General features: G+C 41.0%; 1 protein-coding gene across 2 annotated transcripts in view; it reads right to left on the bottom strand.

Annotated features, from left to right (window-relative positions):
* CHST15 (carbohydrate sulfotransferase 15) overlaps window positions 1-21,995 on the bottom strand; it is a 46,091-nt gene that overhangs the window by 10,496 nt on the left and 13,600 nt on the right. The window contains exons 2-5 of one of the 2 annotated variants that reach the window (XM_055798144.1): window positions 14,245-14,319; window positions 8,837-9,917; window positions 7,754-8,093; window positions 3,722-3,868 (exon numbers count right to left, since the gene is read on the bottom strand). In XM_055798144.1, the coding sequence (XP_055654119.1) occupies window positions 3,722-3,868; window positions 7,754-8,093; window positions 8,837-9,424 (1,075 nt within the window). In that variant the 5' untranslated portion in view covers window positions 9,425-9,917; window positions 14,245-14,319. The remainder of the gene's footprint in view (window positions 1-3,721; window positions 3,869-7,753; window positions 8,094-8,836; window positions 9,918-14,244; window positions 14,320-21,995) is intronic. The other variant, XM_055798142.1, reaches the window with a different exon arrangement.

Genomic DNA, 21,995 nt, shown 5'->3' with positions numbered 1-21,995 from the left:
TTCGGATACCCTTAGTTGCTGAAGCAGCTTGCTCTCAATGGAATGCTACAGAGAGATACACAATCAGTAACGTCTCTGTGAGAAAAAGGTAAATGATGCTTCAGCTGCTAAATAAATTATCTGATACGATGTTTTGAACTGTTTAATCTTCCCTGTCTTTTAAAGTAATGCTGGCATTTATGTGGCACACTGCTGTTTAATAAAACATAGAGAGAAACTTTTTGGAAACTTCCACTCTTTGACAGTCTAATGAGAGCTAATTCTTGTTAATTAGATTTTTCAAATCAAAAGGAATGAGATGAAAAAATAATAATGTTGTAGGCTTACAGACTTGCACATGATTTCCCTCTTTTTATTTTTTCCCTTCTCCTGGGAATGTCCAATAAAGATTTTAAAAGATGGCCAAAACACAACATGAAAAAGATACTGGCTCCAAACTTCAGCTTAACATAATGTGATTCATTTATAAAGTCTGGGAGTTGTTAGAAAACACATTAATCTTCTGTCATGTTCATTTTGCCTCTTTTCAGAGCAGGAGATCAGGTCCATTGGCTAAAGCTGGGTGTCCACAACAGCTCTGCTTTTTCATTCTAAATTAATTAGCCAAAGCACTGCCTAATCATCGGTGGGCTTTGACTTGTCAATTAAAACTCAGTTAGCCCAGCTCCCACGCTGGGTGAAGCAGAAACACAAAAGACTAAATATAGGACAAGAGCTGAGAGAGCCGTACCACAAAACCACCACGCAGCTACTCCTGCGCTACCAGAAGGCGCTACAATGCAGATGGCACGAGCACTTCCATCCGCGGACGGGCAGAATGGTGGTGCCAGGGACGACAGCGACCTCGGAAAGGCACTGCTACATCTCTGTTACAGGCACGGCTAGGCTTAACGGCTCCCTCCAAAAGGTTTGCCTAAATCACGCCCAAGATTGAAGTTTATGACCTCGCCAAGCCATCTAGTCCTCTCTAGAATTAATTTTCTGGTCTTCTTTCATACTTCTCTCCCCTAGAGACCTCTGGGCATATTTGATGCTCTATTGGAGTTATTCCAATTAGCGCATACATAGCGACCAAACCTAAGAACATCTGCTTACATGTGTGCCACCTGAACTAAATGAAACCAGTGCATTTACAGAAAAATGGGCAGATTCTCCTATCACAGACCCAACCGCTCCACAGAAATTGCTCCAGCTGCATCAGCTGCCACCACCACAGATCTGCAGGCAGCACCAGGGAAGAGCACAGGCACACGACCGAATCATGCTAAAGCATTAACAGGGACTCAGGGTGCTGCTCTAAGGCACTCAGTCCGGGATAGTCTGGGTTCAACAAGGCAAATCTTCCCAAAACAACATGGCTGTCAAGAATTAAAGGGGGGGGGGGGGGGGGGGGGGGGGGGGTGTAGGATTTAAAAAAAAATCATCATCCTGGTCTCTGCAGACTCTTATAATTTTAATTTCCCGAGGCAGCCAAAAATACTCCTGACAGTTTGACAGTGTTCCTTTCTGTTTCATAATACGGATTTAATATCTGGAAAGAGAACAAGCCATACTAAACCTGAGATAAATTAATCACTGCTATAGTAATTATGTAAAATTACTGCAGTGCAACCAAAAATATATTGTTTTTTCTTATGGACTGAAAGAACATATGAATTACTAAATTGCCTGAAGAATGGATATGTAACAAGAATGGATATGTAACCTGTTTATTCAATCATGAATGAATTAGCATCATACTGTGTTTTCACAAGACATTCCTCTGAATTTATCATATTAATGATCACAAATAAACAAGTCCAGCTCAGAATGCCTCAGGCTAGATCAGTGCTGTCCTCTTTGGTTCATCTCTAAGCAGATGTTGGATTATATGGGAAAATGCAATTATTATCCCCTAAGTACAATAACCACAGAAGCCTAACTTTTCAAAATAACGTAACATGATGGACTACTGAAATGTTTATAGTTCTAATTCAATTTTTCTTTCTAGTCATCCGATATAAGAAAATGAAGAATTCTAAGCAAACTTGATATTCATACAGATTCATTTCCAACTAGGTAGCCTTGGTTTGTTTTATACCAAGGTCATAAAAGACTGACTTAATAAGTATAATCATTCAGGACTTTTCCCGTAAACTTAATAAGAAAAGTGAACAGATCCTTAATGAAACAAGAAATGAGACTACAGGAAAAAGAAACACAAAGTGAACTCTAGAAAAAGCTGTAACAGGAGGTAAGTAATCAAAGATGTACATTGCCGATTAGATTAGTGAATTTAATTAGTATAAGCATTTCACCCATGAAAGGACAGGAGATATTATCATAAGCAGGAGGAAAATATGCAGGTGTCCTTGATGGCAACATTTCTTAAGACCCCATCTTGCAAATTTTGCTCAGTGTTGAATATTTAATAAAGCGAATGACAGACTTAAATGGAGGCTGAGGAAAGTGACTACAGCCAAGTCTCTGGTTTAAACAACGTAAGACCACCACTATTTTATCAAGCCAACAATAGGTTAAACTTTTTTGGTTAGAATGAGACCCCAAAAAATTATTCTGAGGGTAGGCAGCAAAAACCTTGTCTCTATTTTGTGCAGAATAATGACTTCGGGCCTACTTGAATTCTTTTTCCGACAGGGAACTGTCTCTTGCACAACTAGTACTGTCATGGAATGTGTCTAGTTTCCTTGGGAAACTTTGAGGTGACAGTGTAAGACTGGTAAAACTCTCTACCCCTCACTTTTCTGGTTTTAGCAGGCAGCAAAAGCAGAATTTAGAAATCCCTGCTGCTGTTCCTCATGGGCACTGCAAACAGATGGCACCACGGACCACAGTGGGCGAGCGCAGTGGATTGAGCACTGTGTGCCACGGAAAGCAATCCAAGGTGCCCTCCCTAGAGCCCGGTCCTAACCATGGACTGCCACAAGGTACAGTACAACAGCACTTCTAAACCATCTTTAATGCTAATCAGGTAATTTAGCATCAACTGAAACTGTAAGATTATCTCCAAATAGTGTCCTGTACTGTGCCTCTGGGTTCCACGCCTGAAAAGAAATACTGGGCAGGAGAGTTTCAACTTGACTCTGTATATTCCTGCTCTTGAAACTTCCATTGTCTTTGCTGTTAATGAAGCATCTCAGGCTACATAGGCATGGTGACACAAAAAATAGTGGTCCTTCTTCCTACATGTATCTTATGTTGCATCTTGAGAAGAGAGAGACACTTGGAGCTATCATTGTCATCAAAACTGTCCCCGGTCAGGTACAGGATCTCTACAGCACCTATTTTACGTCATCATACCTGAATTAGTGCGTTATCCCAGACACACTGCTACAGCATTTGACCCTGAAGTTACAATCCCATCACTACAGGCAAACCCCTCATAGTGGAATCAATGCTTGAAGGAGTCACCAAGGTCATTCTCCCTTTTTTTTTTTTTTAAAAAAAAAAAGATTTCATTAAATCCTAATGTTCATCAGACATCCATCACTTGCTCAGGCATTTTCTAAAGATCATCACAACATTTTAACAAAGCAAGTAACCACCCTCCACGAAAAGGGAAGAACTTCTGCACTATCCATGCACAGCAGAGAAAACCAATGTCACGGGCTCAGTGCTGGGAACTGTTCACACGTGGGAAAATGCCCCTCTCGTGCCTCAGCTACCAATGTTGCCCACCTGGAGCTACAGGGACATATTTCAGAGGCTGTATTTGCCCTACCAATTATAATGTTGTTCATCTGGCCACGCTCATTTGCTGCTTCGCTCTGCAGCACACCCTGGATCTGATGTGCCGCTAAGTCAAACAGATCAAGGTAATCTTCCACCGGGTAACGATCATGAAATCCATCCCTCAGACGAATGATTCCTACAAACAGTGAAAAAAGAGAAGTTAAAAAAAAAGGGAAAAAAAAATCACAATGGCATGCTGGTGTAAACCAAGACAGCTTCATTGACATGGCTGGCACTGAGCCAGCCAACATCAGCACAAAATTAGACCGATGAAGTGTAACACTCAGATAAAAGTGCCAATAACAAAGTAGCTGAGATTCAAGATACTATACAATCCAGCTATAAATCCACAGCGATAGCAAATATCTTAAGTGTTCTGTTTTATAGTTCCTGCATGAATAGCTTGCATTTATTTTCTTCTAAATTTAGCTTTTGGAACGAATAGAAAAGACCAGATTCTGCTTTCATTTGCACCAATATAAATCAAAGTAATATTGGACTCCCACTAGATTTACTGTATTGAGACTGAGAACAGGCTCTGATGCCAAATATGCAAATCAACATAACTTATCAAAATTAGAAAACTGGGAAATCATTCATGTATTTGTCTTTCACAAGTATGAAAACAAAGCTCCACGAGAGTGTCTTATTTTAATCCCCTCCTTCCCTACGCCCCAGGGTCCGTTTCAGTATCACCTTCTCACTGCATTTCTCAGCATCTTGAGTCCCATTTTATGATTTTTATGCTCCTTCTCCCACACTTCTTTCCAAATCTAGTCTCACTTCTCCATTTTCTGCACACGCTCCCCAGGCCTGTCTGCATTCTTGTTTCTTACTATGCCACAAAAACAGTTTCTCAAGTGGGCAGTGGTCAAGGACAGCCTTGGGAAGGCAACAGAGTAGGAGCAAAGCTAAGAGCATAGAGCAGGGCTTCTCAGCTCTCCCGTTCTTGTTCCTGCAAGGCCAATAATTATCAATTATGTGAGAGGAAAGCTCAGCAAGGGAGTTCTTTTTTCCATTCCCTCTGATGTTCCCCTCTAGGAAAGTGGAATTTAATGAGGGTAGAAGAAAGATCAGCAGTATATTTTGACATGTTTTGAGGGGGGAAAAAAAAAAATGCACAAGCATGGTGATACAGGCTGCCTTGGTTTGTTGCCACCCCACTCACGGGAATAGAAATTGTGGCTAAGAGCCAGGAAAGAGAGACAGTCAAGCTGGGACAAAGTCCTGTAGAGCATCAACCACCCCAGCAGAACGGGAAAGTGGTGATTTGTGAAATGGGGCGTCCCCAGGAGGGCTGTTTAGCTTCAAACGAAATTAGTCAGTCTCATAAAAATCCACTGAATTAGAGGATGCCATAGAACAAAGAGAATTTCTTGTCTAGATAAGTGTTACAAACTAAACGAAGTTAATAGCCAGGAGCATAGCAGCCATATCCACTAGCGGACTCATAAAGGCGGCTGTCTCGGTTTCACTTGTTAGTCTATTTGTCATATTCTCCTTTTTTCTTTTTTTTTTTTTTTTTTTTTTTTTTTCAGTAGTAACCATTAGCTAATGAACTGTTGAGGTAAAATGAAAGGACTGAGCCACGAGGAGCAAACTTAATCTTTCATTCTCAATGGCAGACAGCTTGAGACGATCGGAAAGTCATCGCTACAGATCTCCCTCCCATGAGTTCCCAAGTGCCGCAATCTTTCCTCATTCTTCAGCTATACAAAGTAACTTTAAAAAATTTAATTATGCAAAGAACATTCTCTTCAAGGATCTGCACTTGATCCCCAGTGGCTGGCCAAAAGAACGTGCAAGTGGAGGGTTTGCAAATGCCAGCACAGAGAGAGGAATTCATCCTTGTTCTCAAATTATTTCTTACACTCCTCTGACTGTGCGGTAGGTCCACTTCTGAGCTTTAGCGAGTTCAGTCTTGCTTTAATAAGGATGGGTGCACTACCTCCTCCAACATTAATTCCAAATTTATTTTATTTATGCTTCATTTATTAATTAATTTATTTATTTATTTGTGTTGAGGCTAATGTAGATGTTGAGAACTATTAAGTATAAAGGATTTTAGCTTAACGAATCAGTTCAGTTCAGCCTTCCCTGCCAGCACCCTCATGGAAGACAAAAATCTTCTACAGAGGGTCCCTGTAGCTACACACCCAGGGACAAGCAGCACAGTATTCGCACTGGGAGGTGTCCACGTCTAAAATCCCCTTTCTTCACTGATCTGACTTTTCACCTTCGGGTCAGGAAGTAATTCTTATCATTTGTCTTCAGCCACCCGCTGACTGTGATGAACGAGTGCCTTCTCAGGGGGCTTCAGGGGGCACCACCATGCTTCTCTTGTTTGACCTTTTTTGATTCCTCCATCCACACTGGTACCTCTAGTGTCTCCTAAACTGGACCAAATTATTGTAAAAGCAAAACCGTACTTTCATCATACCGCTTTAACTCTTTGTTTGTAACAAACATGTAGAAAACGTCTAAAATACTTATTTTAGCCACTTCCTTACGGCATTTTCAGAGGAAGAAAATACCAGCTCTAGGAACACAGCAAGACCATGAAATCCTGGCTCTGGGTCTAAGCCTTCCTCCTCACTGAGCAGCAAGGAACAAAGCCCCATCTGCAGGAGCTCAGAGGTTCTTCTGGGCTCCAGGGCATGAGGAAGGGAGATGGAAGTGGCAACACCACGTGCAGGAGAAATAAAGAATTTAAAGTACACCCCCAAAATTAAGAACTGAAGCAACACTGCAGGTGTCCCACTCAGAAAGTGTCTTTCCTTGCCTTTAGCCACAGGAGATCATTAGAAGAGGTAGTTTCCCATTTCAAGGAAGCTTAGAAAAGCACCAAGGGAAAGCAGTGATGCAAAGCCGTTATCAAATGATCTACCCACAGAGCTAGGTTTTCCCCTGCTCCAAAGGCAGCGTCTGCAGTAAAGCAAAAGCAAATGAGAAACAGAAGCGAAGATGTCACCGTAAAATAGCCACTATCTTCCTCCTGAAAATAGTAATGTCACTGAAAAGCCTGTGATCTGTGATACCAAAGTCATATAAAGCGAGGACATACCAGTACTTAACAGCTAGACCCAATGGTGGGAAAACCCAGAGCCTGGGTGGAGTACAGCGAGCGTTACATGCATCAGCATCTAGAGGAAGGCACTAAGCACACAGCAGACAGGACCAGAAGTCTGTCTTCTCTGCCTCATCTACTCTCTAACCACGAGTCTGACCTTCCTTGGCACCCAGGGAAGACACAACAAGAAGAACATAAACACCTCAGACAGATAAAACGATGTGCTCAGCCCCACCACCCTCAGACACCCTTTGAAGGTGCAGCCACGATGGCAGGGGGGTGCATTTCGCTCCAGCAGGCCGTAACCTCAACTTATCAAGTCTGCCTTCAGAGCCAAAGGGTCACTTCATGAAATATTGATGTCACCCAGGAAAAGAGCATCAAAAGTATGTGCAGGTTCCTCAGCGTGAGAGCTTTCTCCTGCAGAGCATCTACTGTTCAGTGCTTTACTAGAGCTGCAATACTAACAAAGCTCCTACCACAAAGCAGATTTGTATTTATTGAACCATAAGAACCAAAGCCGCTCACGTTTCAAACATGGACCCATCATTTATTCATGTAGGAAAGGCTTTACAGAATTTTGCAATGCAAAACTGTCACTGCTATTCTTTAAAATTTTCCATCACGACCTAATAGTTCCTCTTCCTGCTCCTACAAATTCACAGGGTTGGTTTTATCTAGTGTTTTTATTTTTTTACTAGATTTTTCCAAACCACTGCAAATAAATGAGATGTGCATCATCTTGAAAAGTTTAACCCAAAACACCATTAAACAAAAGCAGGCTGAAACCCAGTGAGCATCCATCACCTGGATCTTTCAAAACTGAACTCCAGTGGTTTCAAGATAAGCTAGTATGGTGCAAATCCATAAACTTCATCCCAAATGTATACAAGAAATGTCAAAGTTTAATAGAGACAACTTGCCTGGATACCCGAGGACACGTTTACTCACCAAACCGTTTTCTTGTCCACCAGTGTGGCTCTTTGATCGCTGAGAACCGAACGTCGGGGTGCAGCCTGAGCCGGTCATACAGGTCTGTCGTCCCACACTTGGGCTGGCCAATGATGTAGAAATGGGGGAGGCAGCGCAGGCGGTAGTGTTTGTCCTTATAATGGTACAAGTGGTTCCAAAATACCTTCCTGAGGTAATCAAATATGGTTCGAAAGCGCCTTGAATACAGTGCATAGGAGTTTGTTGCATAAGGATCTGTGGTGGTGTTTCCTCTGTACTCTTCATACCAACATGGGTTCTTGCTATTTGGAAGGAATTTGTTAGGAATTACTGAAAACATCTGCAACATAAAGAACAACAATTTCAGTCAAGGCAGCGAAAAATTCACAGTTGTACTATTCTAACTTAGCACAGTAAAGAGAATATGATAGAAACACTAACTGGACATTTTTAACCTTAATTTTTTTATCCACAAAGTTGACCTAACTTATTTCTTCTGATGACAGCGGAACCAAATCCTGTAGTAACAGTTGGACTGGGAGAAGAGGACATTTAGTAGTCCTTTGATTTTAAGGCCAGAAAGGACCTCAATAATACTCAACCCCCCTGCAGCCCCAGAAATTAATTTCTGAAGTCAAACACGGAATAGTCAAATCAACTTGCAGGTTTTAACTCTGAAATACAAGGTTTGCAATGACCAGATTTTCAGGAAGGCACACTGGTAACCAGTTATTAGAAAGGCTCTTCTTTATTTATCATGTAAGATGAGTGGCAAATCAACTCGGAATGATTTTGCAGGAGACAAGGTATAAATTCAATGAGGTTGTACAGCTGTTGGAGGACTGCTTGATTTTTTTGTTTCAGGTGTCAAGACCATTTATAGAACCCATCCATTCTGCCCATGACTCAGGACATAATCTACAACATCACCCTTTCAGCTGGTGTAAATCAGGAGGCTCCAGATGGTGTAAATCACTATACGAACACCTCAGCAGCTCCACTTATTTTATCTCAGTAAAGGATTGACTCAAAGTCTTAAAATAAGCACACAGCAGTTTAAAACACAGTTCAGCTCATACTTACATGTGGTTCTTGTTTCCTCAGCTCTTCTAAATCAGGGCGCTGTCTCGTCATAAACTCTATCTTTGAAGTAATAGTGTCAATAATTAATTTAATGCTTGGATAATCCTTTACGTATGAAATATTCATTTTAGAAGGCTGGTAATGGTCTTTCATGTCACTAAGGCTTTCATTGTCCATTAAGCTTGGATTGCTAGTAAAAGCTCCGTAATGGAAGGGAGATGGTATTAACAACAGGCCGTGCTTGGCTCCAGTCAGTATGTAGGATGCCATCACTAGAGTCATTATAATCAACCCAAACATTAAGCTGCATAGCTTCCCCTTCCTCAAGCAGAAAAATCCATTCCAGCTTTCACTGTGATCAGTCCTCACTTCCAAAACTGCAAGCAACTTCATCTGCTTGCTATCCGTGTACAAAGGGATCTTATTTTCTCCTTTGCAAACAGGACACTTCTGGTTATTGTGATTAGATCCACAGCATGTGAAACACTGTCTGTGCAAGTCATCTGGTAATAAATGTATGCAACAATTAATGCAATACCTCATATTACTGCTGTTAAACTCCTGTGTTAATGAGCCAAGCACAGCCATAAAAATATTTCTGAAGCATACGAGTCATCTTCTCTAAGTCTGAAATTATTTAATTCCTTGAGTGATTCTACAATTACTCAGCAATGCCAAAGGACAGGTTCAAGCCAGAATAGGTAAAAGCACTCAAAAAAGCTACATATGTCACATAAAGAAAAACAACAAAACAAAACAACCAACACAAAAAAATAGATGTACTGTGGATGTGGCTTTCAAGAATTTGGCTTGGTAAGAAGAATGTGGCAAAGTAAGAATCAGCTACACAACTGGCTCAAGTTTTTCCCATTGAACAAAATGAGGGGGAAGAAAAATTGTTACATAGCGTGAAAATATGCAAAGAATAAAAATAACTCATTGTCCTCTGATTTACGCTGGAATAGGCAAATATGGGTAGAAATTTCCAGGTATTCTTAAAACAAGTGGGTTCCAAACCAGACTGCTGCTACTGGAAGCTTCATCTTCCCAGAGATGGTTTCAAAGATTTGCATTGTACAACCTAAAGAAACAAAAACATATATATATATATATAGACACACACAGAACAACAGAGGGAATATCCACACCCACCTCCATTCAAAGCCATAGCAAAGCACCATCTACTGCAAGTAACTGTGAAAGCTGTCTTCCATTTGCCAAGTGTATTAATTACAGTGCTCACAATGTTAAGCCCAGGAAATGTTTGTCTTCAAGTTCACGGCGAGCTGCCCTTTCTGTTCATCACCCACCTGCTCACATCAGTGAACAGCTGCTACGACAGGTAACACGGCACAACTTCCCTGTTAGCTGCTCGCTAACCTTCTAGCAGACCTTAATCTGCTCTTTATATATGGGAGCATCTACCTGTACATGGGGACCTTAAATTAACTGTCCTGAAGTGGGGTAGGACCCTACTTAAGAGAACAAGGCAGGGATAAGACAACAGTCTCCTTTCAAGCATACAAGATAAAAAGCCAAACAAAATACCCAAAAGCCATTAAGTGAAACATTCAGCAAATTGAAGGGATTAAATAATAGACAGGAGTAAAGGCTCACGACAAGATCTCTGGTTTCTGGACCAAATGATTCTGGGACGACAGCAATCACCTGCAAGGCACTGCAAAGTCACCAAGATACCTTCAACCACCACTTGCCAAAGACTTTGAAAACACAGTACTCACTAAAAATGGCAAGATGTATTACCTAAATAAAACTGACCCGGTTTCAGATGGGACAGAGTTAGTTTTCTTCCAACCAGCTGGTGCAGTGCTGTGTTTAGGATGAGAATAATGCTGATAACACAGTGATAGTTTGGTTGTTGCTGAGCAGGGCTTACACCAAGCCAAGGATGTTTCAGCTTCCCAGGCCCTGCCAGCACAAGGGCTGGGGGGGCAGAAGAAGCCGGGAGGGGGCACAGCCAGGGCAGGTGACCTGAACTGGCCCAAGGGGTAGTCCATGCCATAGGACATCATGCTCGGCATATAAACTGGGAGGAGCTGGCTGGTGGAGAAGGATGGCTGCTGGGGGACCAGCTGGGCATCAGTCAGCAGGTGGGGAGCTACTGTACCGTGCATCACTTGTTTGGGTTTTTCGTGAGTTTTATTTCTTGTTCTCTTTTTGTTATTTCCCTTTCCATTACAATTATTAGTATTACATTTTACCTTACTTCAACTATTAAACTGTTCTTATCTCAATGTATCTTTTTTTTTTTTTTTTTTTTTTTTTTCCCCCACAAGCCTCTTCCTCATCCCACTGGGGAAGCAGGGAGGAAGGGAGCAGCTGCGTGGTACCTAGTTGCTGGCTGGGGTTAAAGCACAACAGGAACATACCATCAGGGCTGCAACTTCAAGGCAAGACTCTGGATTCAGCAAATGCCCCTAACGGTCTGCACTTTGGTACCAGAGAGCCCAGGCCGAAAACGCAGGAGCAGGTGTCCCCTTGGTACAAGGCAGGCACCACAGGCAGGGACTTGAGCATTGATGGGTCCCGTGAAGGTCTGCCACGTCCACACAGACCAGGGGCTGAATCACCCTGTGGCACAGGGTATGTGCCATTCCCCTTTAAACACCTCCACACTGCAGCTGCTTACAGCCAAAAAGCAACCAGTGCTGTTTAAAGTATTTATGTCAAGCTTTCGTCTTGGTTGGAGCTTGTCCATGGCTTGGTTTTCCAGGCAGCATTCGGAGCAGAGACACTTAAAGTCACAAACAAGTCACGAGCTTAAGGATGGCCTTCATTAAAGCATATTTATGCATGGTTCCTCTAGAATTTCTGTTTCCATGGTTTATTAAATATCCTACTGGCATTACCCACATTTTTAAGCTCAAAATCAACTCTTTGTTTTGAGAAACCAGATTATCAAATACAAAACTTCATAGATAATATACCTTCTTCTATATACCAGAAAATATTTTTATTTTCTAGAATTACTTCTCTGGGGGAACTAAGCCCAGGAAATATTTTAAAACAAATCTTGAAAAGTCACAAGCAAAACAAGAAATTGGCATAGGATGAAAAAGGAAAGAAAAAGATGGGGAAAACCTAAGGAATAGTAGTAGTACGTGGCTCTGACAGGCAACTTCTATTTTGCCTTTTGTCACCTGATAAAGACATTAAGGCTCCAGTGCTGTGATGCTCCTTGTCCATCCTGCTGTGGGCACCCCTGAAAGCAGCGACTCAGCTCCCGCCTCCACACCTCTGTTTCCTCAGCATCCGCCAGGACCTGGTCTGCCACAAGGCACTTTTCGCTGTGCCACAGACAACCCCAGTACTAACCCCAGCCATGGCCCTGATGGGTTGGGTACAAACAGTTTTAGCTACGCTGGGACTGCGGAGAGCAGGGAGGGGACTGCTCCTCCTGCGCGAGGCCGACGGAGGGCACACGGATGGACCGCACGCGTGAAAGGCAACACATCACTGCAGATAGCAGCGGCACTTGAAGGAGTTGGAAGAATTCAGGAGATGACAGCTTTACCGGAAGAAAAGGGTATCTTTTGCCCAGAAGACTATGGATGATGAAATGCTAATTAATTAATAATATTTTTCAGAGGCAGCTAAGCTCTGTTATAATTAACTGCACCAGTCCAGAGAACCAGTTCATTGCTTTATGGGATTTCTAAAGGTCCAACATCCACTTGTACTACTTAAATGAAAATACATTTTCCAAGTCACCTTAATCAAAAAATGAAATAGATGTTTGAGAATTCACACTTACAAAACATTAGTGTACAGCAATAAAAAAAAAAAATCTGCACCACTATAATTCTTATATAGGTACAGTTTTCTAGTTTAAACACACATCAGTAGCCATGTACAAACTTTTTTCTCATTATCTTTTGCCACTGGCTCCCTCCTCTGGACCCACAGTACTTGTTCCTTCTCTACATTCATCTTTCCTTTCAAGGCTCAGAAATGCTTTTTCTCTGCATTGTTTCCAAACACTTTTCTTTCTTCTCCATCCTACAGCGCTCTTCATTCCCCCCAAAAACATCGAACCTAGCTCATTCTTTTGACACCTCTGTCTCCAGCAGAAGCCTTCCTGCCTGACTGTGTCCCTTGGCCCCTGAGAAAGAACACTTACACATTGCTGAAACACACATTTGGGTAACGTCCAAGACACCAACAATGACAATAATTTCTCGTGACTACACAATGGATACACAAAGGGCCCTCTGATTACCCCTACAACACACCAAATCACAGAAGTATAATCACTACTAATTATGAGCCCCAGAATCTGGTTATTTCGCTTTTAGCTCTTTCAACGTATCTTAATTCTTCAGAAACACTGCTGTCATTCGAGATAGTAAGTTCTGGTTTATTCCCACAAGAGCGTCCAGATCAAATGGGTAGTCACTTCAGATCCTGCGTTAATCATTGTTCTTCTAGCTGCATTTTTTTATGAGACAAAGTGCTTTTGTAAAATTATCTCTATTCTTGATGTTCCTCCCACCTAACACTGTCACATATTGGAGGCTTTCTGCAATCAGAGCAAGCGGGCTGTGCCTCAAGGACTCAAGAATAATTATTTAGAAAAATACTGAACAAAAGTATTTGTAAAATCCCTTCCCACAAAAAAAGGTTCATTTCCTTAATGAGTTTATTCTACAAGTCAGATGAGGCAGACAGAAATCGCAGCATAATCATTACTGACTACATTTAAACCAAAGGGAAATAAATCAGTGTAAGACCTTTCAATGAAACTAGTATTTGAAACTTCTCTAAAGAAATGGACCTGTGATGATTTTGACAGAAATGTGAACGACTATAGGGAGAGTAAATCAGATTCATATGTGTAATGCTAAACCCAGAAAATTTATGCTTTCTTAAACATAAAGTATCGCCCCCCCGCCCCCTCAGTGAATGTCCAAAAGAGAGAGACATGGAAAGGAGCCAAGAGCTCGTCAGTTGTCCAGCCACCATGGATGTTCCTAATGGCTGGAGAGAAGAACGAGAAAGGGGGGTCCTGTCAAGAAGTGAAAAATTTCCACTTTGCAAGTCAACATTTCAGGCAGCCATAAGACACCTGAGCAAAGATTTTCAAAGAGGAAGCAAAGCAGAACAGAGAGAGTTCAAAAAAAAAAAAAAAAAAAGCCAAAATACTGTAGAAAAAGAGAGGCTGGAGATGAGGGCCTTATAACGAGCAATAAGAAATGGGACGTGAAAAAAGCACCTCTTAAAAAAGATGCACAACGAAGAGACTACAGGTTACAGTGGTAGCTATAAAAAGATGTGGTAACCACAAGGTACTCTACAGCATCACTTCAGTTAAATTTATCACCTGCTACATGTTTGTTTTTGCGTAATTCTTCCACCTGAACTCCTCCACTTTGACACCCAGCGAGTACCTTGTCATTGCCCCCGACCGCTGCTCTCCAGCTCCGTGCTGTTTATTTTCAGAGGGACCAGTCACTATGTACTGTCTATTTAGGAAAAAAAAAAAAATATATATAGATATACATATATATATATATATCTCTCTCCAATTTATTTTCCAGTCGTCTTCTAACGGGGATCTGAAACTTGCTCAATGATAGTGACTGAACAGATTTATCTGAGATAGTCTTGCAAAATCAATTCAAGCCTTCTGTATTTGACATTAATCGTAATTTTTTTTAAAAAAAAGAGCTGTCAGAGATACATTGATGAATACAGAACGCAGGGTCTTAGAAAAACCACATAAGCTTTTCTGTCCTATCTTATGTCCATTTGTATGTTAATAAAATGGACTGGAACTGACTGAATCCTCCCCAGGTGCAGACACTTCTCATTAAACTGTTAGAAATATTACAAAATCCAGGAAAAACAATGTTAACTGCACCTTTAACAGCCGAGGAAAAGGCTTTATTGAGGAAAAAAAAAAAAAGAAATATGCTTAGGCTACAGTAAAAGTGATGTGAAATGAAAACATGAAAGGGCAGTGAGGCTGGTAGAGTAAAACCTTCATAAAATTTTCATAGAAGAAAAAAGCAATGTTTAGTAACAGTGCAGCACAACCGCGTAATTCCTCTTCCATTCCTCCATCTCCAATTGACATGTGGCCCGTGACAGCCAGGACCAGCACTCTCCCAGTACAACAGCAATTCTTCATCCCATGGAGGATAAGCTTATGACCTCTGGACATAAAAAACCTGCAAAATTTTACCATTATGGATACTTTTTAGCTATCAAGCTTACTGGAAATGATACCAATTGAACCAGACTACAGGCTGCACAATGATTTTGTGCCTAAACATAGTCTCTCCAGAACAAGCCAAAGTATTTGTACAAGTGTTAGTGAAGTATTTGTACAGCATGAGGAAGTTCATCCTGTCGGTGGGCAGGTTGCAGTGCTTCAATAAATAAACAGTACAAGTATTAAAAACATGACCAAAAAAAAAAAGAAAGAAAGAAAGAAAGAAAATGAGGTCAGGAAAGGAAAGGAATAATCATAGATTTTCTCTGTCCTGCTTATCGTGTACATTTGGCTCAAGTTAACATTTTCGGAAGAGAAACTTTGCCTGAACTCATGTCTGTTTACCTCAGAGAAAGCTGCTGGAAAGAAGATATGTCAATAAAATGCGAATCATGAACCGCTGATCTCTGCAACCTCCTTGCAAAAAAATAAAATAAAATAAAATAAAATAAAATAAAATAAAATAAAACCCAAACCAAAAGAAATTGCAATGGTTTAGAAAAGCCACAGGATTCATCACAAAGTTCAGCAGCCTCCTGCAGACTGAAGTTATGTAAAGCTCCACAATTTGCTTAAAAAAACTAATTTAAAAAAAATAATCAAAGCAACTCCCAAGAAATTGTATAAACCTACTAAGAATATTTTTTTAAGGCAATCACTTGAAGAACAGTTATATTTTAAAAGCTAGACTCTGTGGTCATAACCCATGATTATACATTCAACCTGTTGAACAACTGCTGAACACTTGTTCAAGTTTAAAATATTCTTTAAAGAACCCAGTTCTGGAGCCTTTAAAGCCAAAGAAAACCTCCTGAATCACCACTGAGGCAGCAATCTCGCCTCAATAACAACTGTGGCTTACTCCATAACCCAGCTGGTTTCTTTCTCAAGATCTAACCCAAACACGCTCTGCTCCTTCCTCATCAAAGAAAACGTGAGAACGGAACAAACGACACCATTTGCCAAAAAAAAAAAAAAAAAATCAGCAAACTCCCCTAAAATCAGTGTAACGTTAGTCGTTTCAATCCAATGAGGACTTGCTCTTATTATCTGTGCTGCGATGCTCAGGAAATACTTACTGAGCTTGAATCACCGCTGCATTAGGGCATAAACGCTGCCCGAATAAACCGGTTATTGCAAGCAAGGAAAGAAGGGGGACATGGGGAGGGGGAAGGGGAGCAGGAGGCTGTCCTGGATCAGCTACCATATGGCCATGCCTTCCCCAGGAACCTGGCATCGCGTCTAAAGCCTTGTGCAGGTTCTAGAAATTACCACGGTCCCGCTTCTGGTGCTCCTAACATGGCACACCCACACCTTCCTATGCATTTTTGTTTGATTTGCCTTGAAAATGTGAAAATAATAATAAATCTCGATACTACCCATTTTTATTTACACTGGTTTTCAGCGGAAAGAGTATCACTAAAAAATTTCTACGACTTCTGTCTTGTTTTTACTATTTCACCTGATTTAAATCAGTCTAGAATCAGACCTATCACTTATTTTTGGGCCACTTGCAGAAGAAAAGGTCCAGACAGAGAAACAGAACAGAACCAAAGCCAGACAACTTCTGGCCTACTGATAAACCCCAAACTATATTACGGTCTTCCAATGAGATCTAAAATAGCATACAGGTTTAGAAGATAACGGACTGGTTCCTCCACACCTAAGGCAGGGACAAGATCTCGCCTGCAACTCCTCTGCAGCAACACCTGCCTCAGATCCACGCTAGGTCATTTTCCAAAAGGAAGAGCTGTGCTGAAGGTTTTGTGAGAGCTGAAGAGAAGTGCAGGACTTTGGGGCATCATCACTGTAATGGCTTCTCCAGAAAGGCAGGTCCAAAAGCCCTGGAAGAAAGCAAGCACCACTGCCAGCTGCCCAACCTGTGGCACCATGTGTCCCAGGCACCACGAAGCCCTCACCCTGCATCAGGGTAGAGCTCCCATCAATGTCATTAAGTCCTTCTCCTTGTACAAACATGGAGCCAAATTATGTTCTCATGTTTTTATAAGGATGCTCAGTGTAGAATTTGGCTAACGGTACACACTGGCTTCTCAACTCTCGATCAAAACTTGCTGCCTACGAGGTGCAACATCTCCGGCAATTCATCTTTTCACTTCACTTAGTTTCTATTCATCTCACATAGCATCTTGCTACAGAATCAGTGACAGATTTATATTGAATATGAAAAAATTGCACACTGTAGAAAAACTTTGCCTTTACATAAATTACTCCAGTGCACGTCTTTTCATGGAAAAGCCATTTTAAGCCACTTTCAGAAATCATCATGCATGGTTGAGGTTTCATATCTTTTCTCTTCTTTTAATTCTCAAAGTAACTGTAAGCAACCTCCCAATATATCCTACACAGTCCTTGAGGTCATCCCAAGAAAACAGAGATAAACCAACGCATCCATCCCGTGGGGCTCACAGACTCCTCTCCCAAAAATCTGGAACCAGATTAAAAAGTTCTGGTAGCCAAAATGCAACCAGAAATCATGCCTAATTAAGAAAAAACACTCAGCCCCTCTTCAAAATGGTCAAGTCACCGACAGCCAGAACAGACATAAAATACTGATGCTAATGGCAGTTAACTTTTACCCCTTGCTAAGAAAAAAAGTATATTTTCTTAAATCTCCAGAAAGACACCCAAGGTCCAAATAAAATAAAGACAGGGATAGAGAAAGTTAAATAACTTATTCAGTGATTTAATATCACTGAGAATTCTTCAGGCTGAATTCGCCTTATTGATTTTCTTCTGCAGAAAACAGAAAATAACAAAAGAACTCGCAGTAATGGTAAAGGGATCACCTGAAATACAACTTCAGGTGCAGAGAGCGGGCGTGAGAAGACTGGTTCTGCCACAAATGTTTTTATTACATTTTTAATAAGATCAAGCAGCTGTTGAAGTTTCATTCCCGACACAGGGTATCCCATTACTTTACAATAATAGAAAGTTTTACCTACATACTCTTTCAAGGAATAAATCATTCCACAATCATTCCACCATCATTCCACAAATCAGCCAAATCCCTGCTATAAGTACTAAAGCAAGAGGGACACACGAAGCTCGAAGGCTGGATCTGTTACGAAGCTCTTCCACTCCAGATAATTTTATCAAACAAATCCAGGGGAGTTGGGGGTTGGCAGGTAGCAAAAAATATTGTATCTAAATACCGCTCCCATACGCCCTGCAGCCAGGCTGTAATCAAAAATACCTACTTCAAAGGCAAATAGCTGGACTGGTATCGACAAGTTCGCTTATCAAACGCCAGCTATTTTTTGTTATGCATTTCCTTCTGACAACTTGCCTGTCCTGTTTTATTTTCAGGCTGCCACGTCTGCTTCATTGTTTGAGTCTCTGGACAGATATTGCTGTAATTTACTCAAATAGCCCTTCTGGAGCAACTTGCTCAATAGAGATATGGGGTTTCCCTTCATGCAAAGCTCGGTTAGGTGAGGACAGTACGCTCGTTTGCAACACCTTATCTGAACAGGAGGAAATTGCTCCGGACAGCCAATTTCCCTGTGTCAGCTACAACGTGAGGATTGAGTGACTGCCTCAGCTTTAGGCATCTGCCACGCACGCCTCTCAGGTTGGGTGAGATGAACACCAAAGCCTCGCTGTGCTAAAGAAAAATAAATCTTCCCCATCAGAGTGCCAGCTGACTTACTCGAGGAGGAGATGGAGAGCTAGCGTAGCACAGTTGCATTTGCAGAAAGAGATCTTTCAGTGCTGAAGAGCTATTTTAAGCCCAGGTCTTTGTCTCTTGCATTGAGTACTGGTCCCGAACCAGCACGTGGGAGAAAAATGTTTGGAGAGTTATTTCCAACGGTCCTGGCAAGCATTTTCAGCCTCAGCATGCTGCAAAATAGTGGGCATTCACAGTTATGTTACTCTGATTACCGTCTTGTTCTTTTTACACATTTGATTTTGCTTGATTTTAGCAGCTGCTTCCTCAGGTTCGTTTAGAGTGAGAAACATATTCTTTCTACCATCTGAAATCTAAGACTTTCTGCCACTTTGCAAATGGTATACAGTACAAATTGCCAAGTCTTGTGGGTTGTGAGAGATCAGCTGCTAATTTAAGGCTGCTTTGAGGGGATGAATAACATTCTATAGAATAAATAGAATATGCATAATGCAATGCCTTCAGTGCCTGTTTATCTCATGGCATGGTAAAATGTTTTTGCATGCAATAATGCAACCAAATGATATCTACTAGAATTCATTTGATATACCTTCACGCTTCATAAATAAGCAGTCTTTCTGAAAGGGATGGGTCTATGTGATAGTTAACATTGCTTTAAACACAATATTGTTGTGACAATTCTAGAGAACGTATATGCTAACAGCTGCTCATTTGATTTTTAGTGACTGAGAAGGGATTTTCCTCCACCTCCAAACTGAATTTTCTCCATAAACTCTACTATCTTAACACAGTCAACTGAATTTTTTTGTTATGAGTCATATATGGTACTTCTCTATGAGACATACATTAAAATGGATGGAAAAACATATCTCATCTGTACCTAAGTACCATGTAAGTGCTTTTTTCATGAATAGGGCATTTAATCTTTCATCTAGTGCTGAGTGGGTGAAAGGAAACATACACAGCTGCATCCTGAAAAGACAAACCCAGTATTAGAGTCTGTCATTAAAGTTTCTTGTAAATTCAAACAAAAATTAGTCAACAAAAACTATTCATCAGCCAAATCACAACTGTGGCTTTGTTTCAATACTTAGGGAAAAAAAAAAAAAAGTGTTCCAAGCTTGGTAGTTACTTATAAATGTTCAACAACTTTAGCTCTTTAAGCAACGACACAGCAGATAAATCTTGGCCCATTAACCAAGAAACCACTCACTCGTTCGGAAGTGGACTCAAAGGCCAAATGGAGAACCCAAAAAGCTCTAGGTACTCTCATGAAATTGCTAATTAGTTATCTCTGTAAGAGTAACACAGTATCACCAGATAAAATTCTGCAGGTAACTTCTGGCTACAGTTTATTAAGCAAAACCTTTCCAGCATAATATATTATACTACTTTCAGCATCTTAGGAAAGTCTTTATTTTGCATAAGTCAATCAACATTTACTTCCAAAGTCTTCTACTGCTACTCATAAGTGTTTCATCAGAGGCTTAGACTCCATCCTTCTTCTGTATCACATGCTCTTTAGCGACACAAACGTGCAACAATTTTTACTAACCAGCTTACAAGATACCATCGTTCTGAAGATGTTTCTGCATGGCTATATTCTGTTTTGCTAACAACATACATCTTTATAGGCAGAGACACACTTGATGTGGAACCTAATGCCATCTGAAAATGGATTAAATCCTTAGTGCCCTCTCATATCGTTAGACCATCACAGCTAAAGCACAGCACTTCTATCACAAACTTCAAAGAAATCCAAACAACTTCTTTTGCTGATTTCCAGTGTTGCCAGGAGAACCTGTTGCATTCTTTCACCAGCCTCTCAAAAATATCCCAGCTCCCAATACAATTTTCATAACATGGTAAACATGAGCCCAGTAACCTTGCAATTTCACAAAGACCCCCGTTTACAACAATTACAAAAAAAAAAAGGGGGGGGGGGGGGGGGGAGCAGAAAGCCATGTTATGTTTGGGACCCAGTAAGCTAATACTGTAATATCCAGAACAATAATAAGATAAATTGGTTCCCCGGCTACTGAGTCGCCAACTCCCTTGACTTGACTGTGTGTTCCTCCAGGATTTGCCCACGTTTGACTTCAGTGTACTCATTTTCCACTTGGAAAGAACACAACCACAAATACCTTTTCATGCTTTATGCTGCACTTAGCTGGGTTGGAGATTGTAAACAAACAAGATAAAAATCTGAGAATTTTCTTCACTGACTTTCCAGGAAAAGAAACCAGGAAAAATAAAACAAACCAAAACCAAAACCCAACTCTGCATAATGATGAATGTACCAAGAAAAATTTGGCACGCACTCCCTCACACCCTGCCTTTTCTGCAACATTTTCTACAACATAAAGGCAACATTTAGCCCAGCAAACTAGATGGTCTTTACTTGTGGCACAGAATCCCAGGCAAGCTAAGAGACTTTTTTTCCAATTGAGATGTTAATTACTTCTGTTGTAGGGAGACTGTCTTACACCAGTCTTCCAATCTTATTCTGTGTAAACTACACAGGGGTCAAAATTCGCTTTTTAAGGCCTTGCGTTGAGAAATTATTTTTAAATATATATATATATATCTCCTTGATGGAGCTCCCAGATGTAACAACCAACTAATTCACACAGTGGTCCTTACTGATCCCTACCTGAACACCACCTGGGTGCTATACAGGGATGCCCGGGGCCAGGATGCTCCTCTCGCTTGCTCTGTGGGACAGCCCATCTCCCAAGATGGCCCAGAAGACACAGTTTTAAGGAAAAAGGGAGAACAACTGTTCTTAGATGCTCTGCTCCAGCCAGCTCTCACTCTGATGAAAAATCCCTCTGTCTTTGGAGGCAGCAGGGCACAACTCACAAGTGAACAGTGAGAGGTAAAGTGATGGTTTATTTTCAAACAGCAGTGCTTGTTGACATCCTTGGTTCTAAACAAATACAGGACATAGAGTTGCCATAGGACATAGCAGCTGAAATCGCATCGACACCTGTTCTGGAGCTCAGGTTCCACTTCTTGAAACAAACCATTTACTGAAGCAATTCACAGAAGAAATGTGAAGTGACACAAATTCCATCAACTGCAGTTGGCAGCCAGCTTTTCAAGAACAGATGCATGACTGTTAATGATAACCCAAAAAGCTTAGTTTCTAATGCAGAAAAAATTGAGATAGCAGAGAACACTAGCATCTCCAGAATACCCCCCACAAAATAACTTGCAAGGACTTATAAACTCCAACTTTAGCAGAATTAACATATCTAACCGAAAACCATCTC

The sequence above is a fragment of the Falco peregrinus genome, chromosome 1 (assembly GCF_023634155.1).
Source record: "Falco peregrinus isolate bFalPer1 chromosome 1, bFalPer1.pri, whole genome shotgun sequence".
NCBI lineage: Eukaryota > Metazoa > Chordata > Aves > Falconiformes > Falconidae > Falco > Falco peregrinus.
The sequence above is the reverse complement of the archived record's forward strand: the minus strand, read 5'-3'. Positions and strand labels throughout refer to the sequence as shown.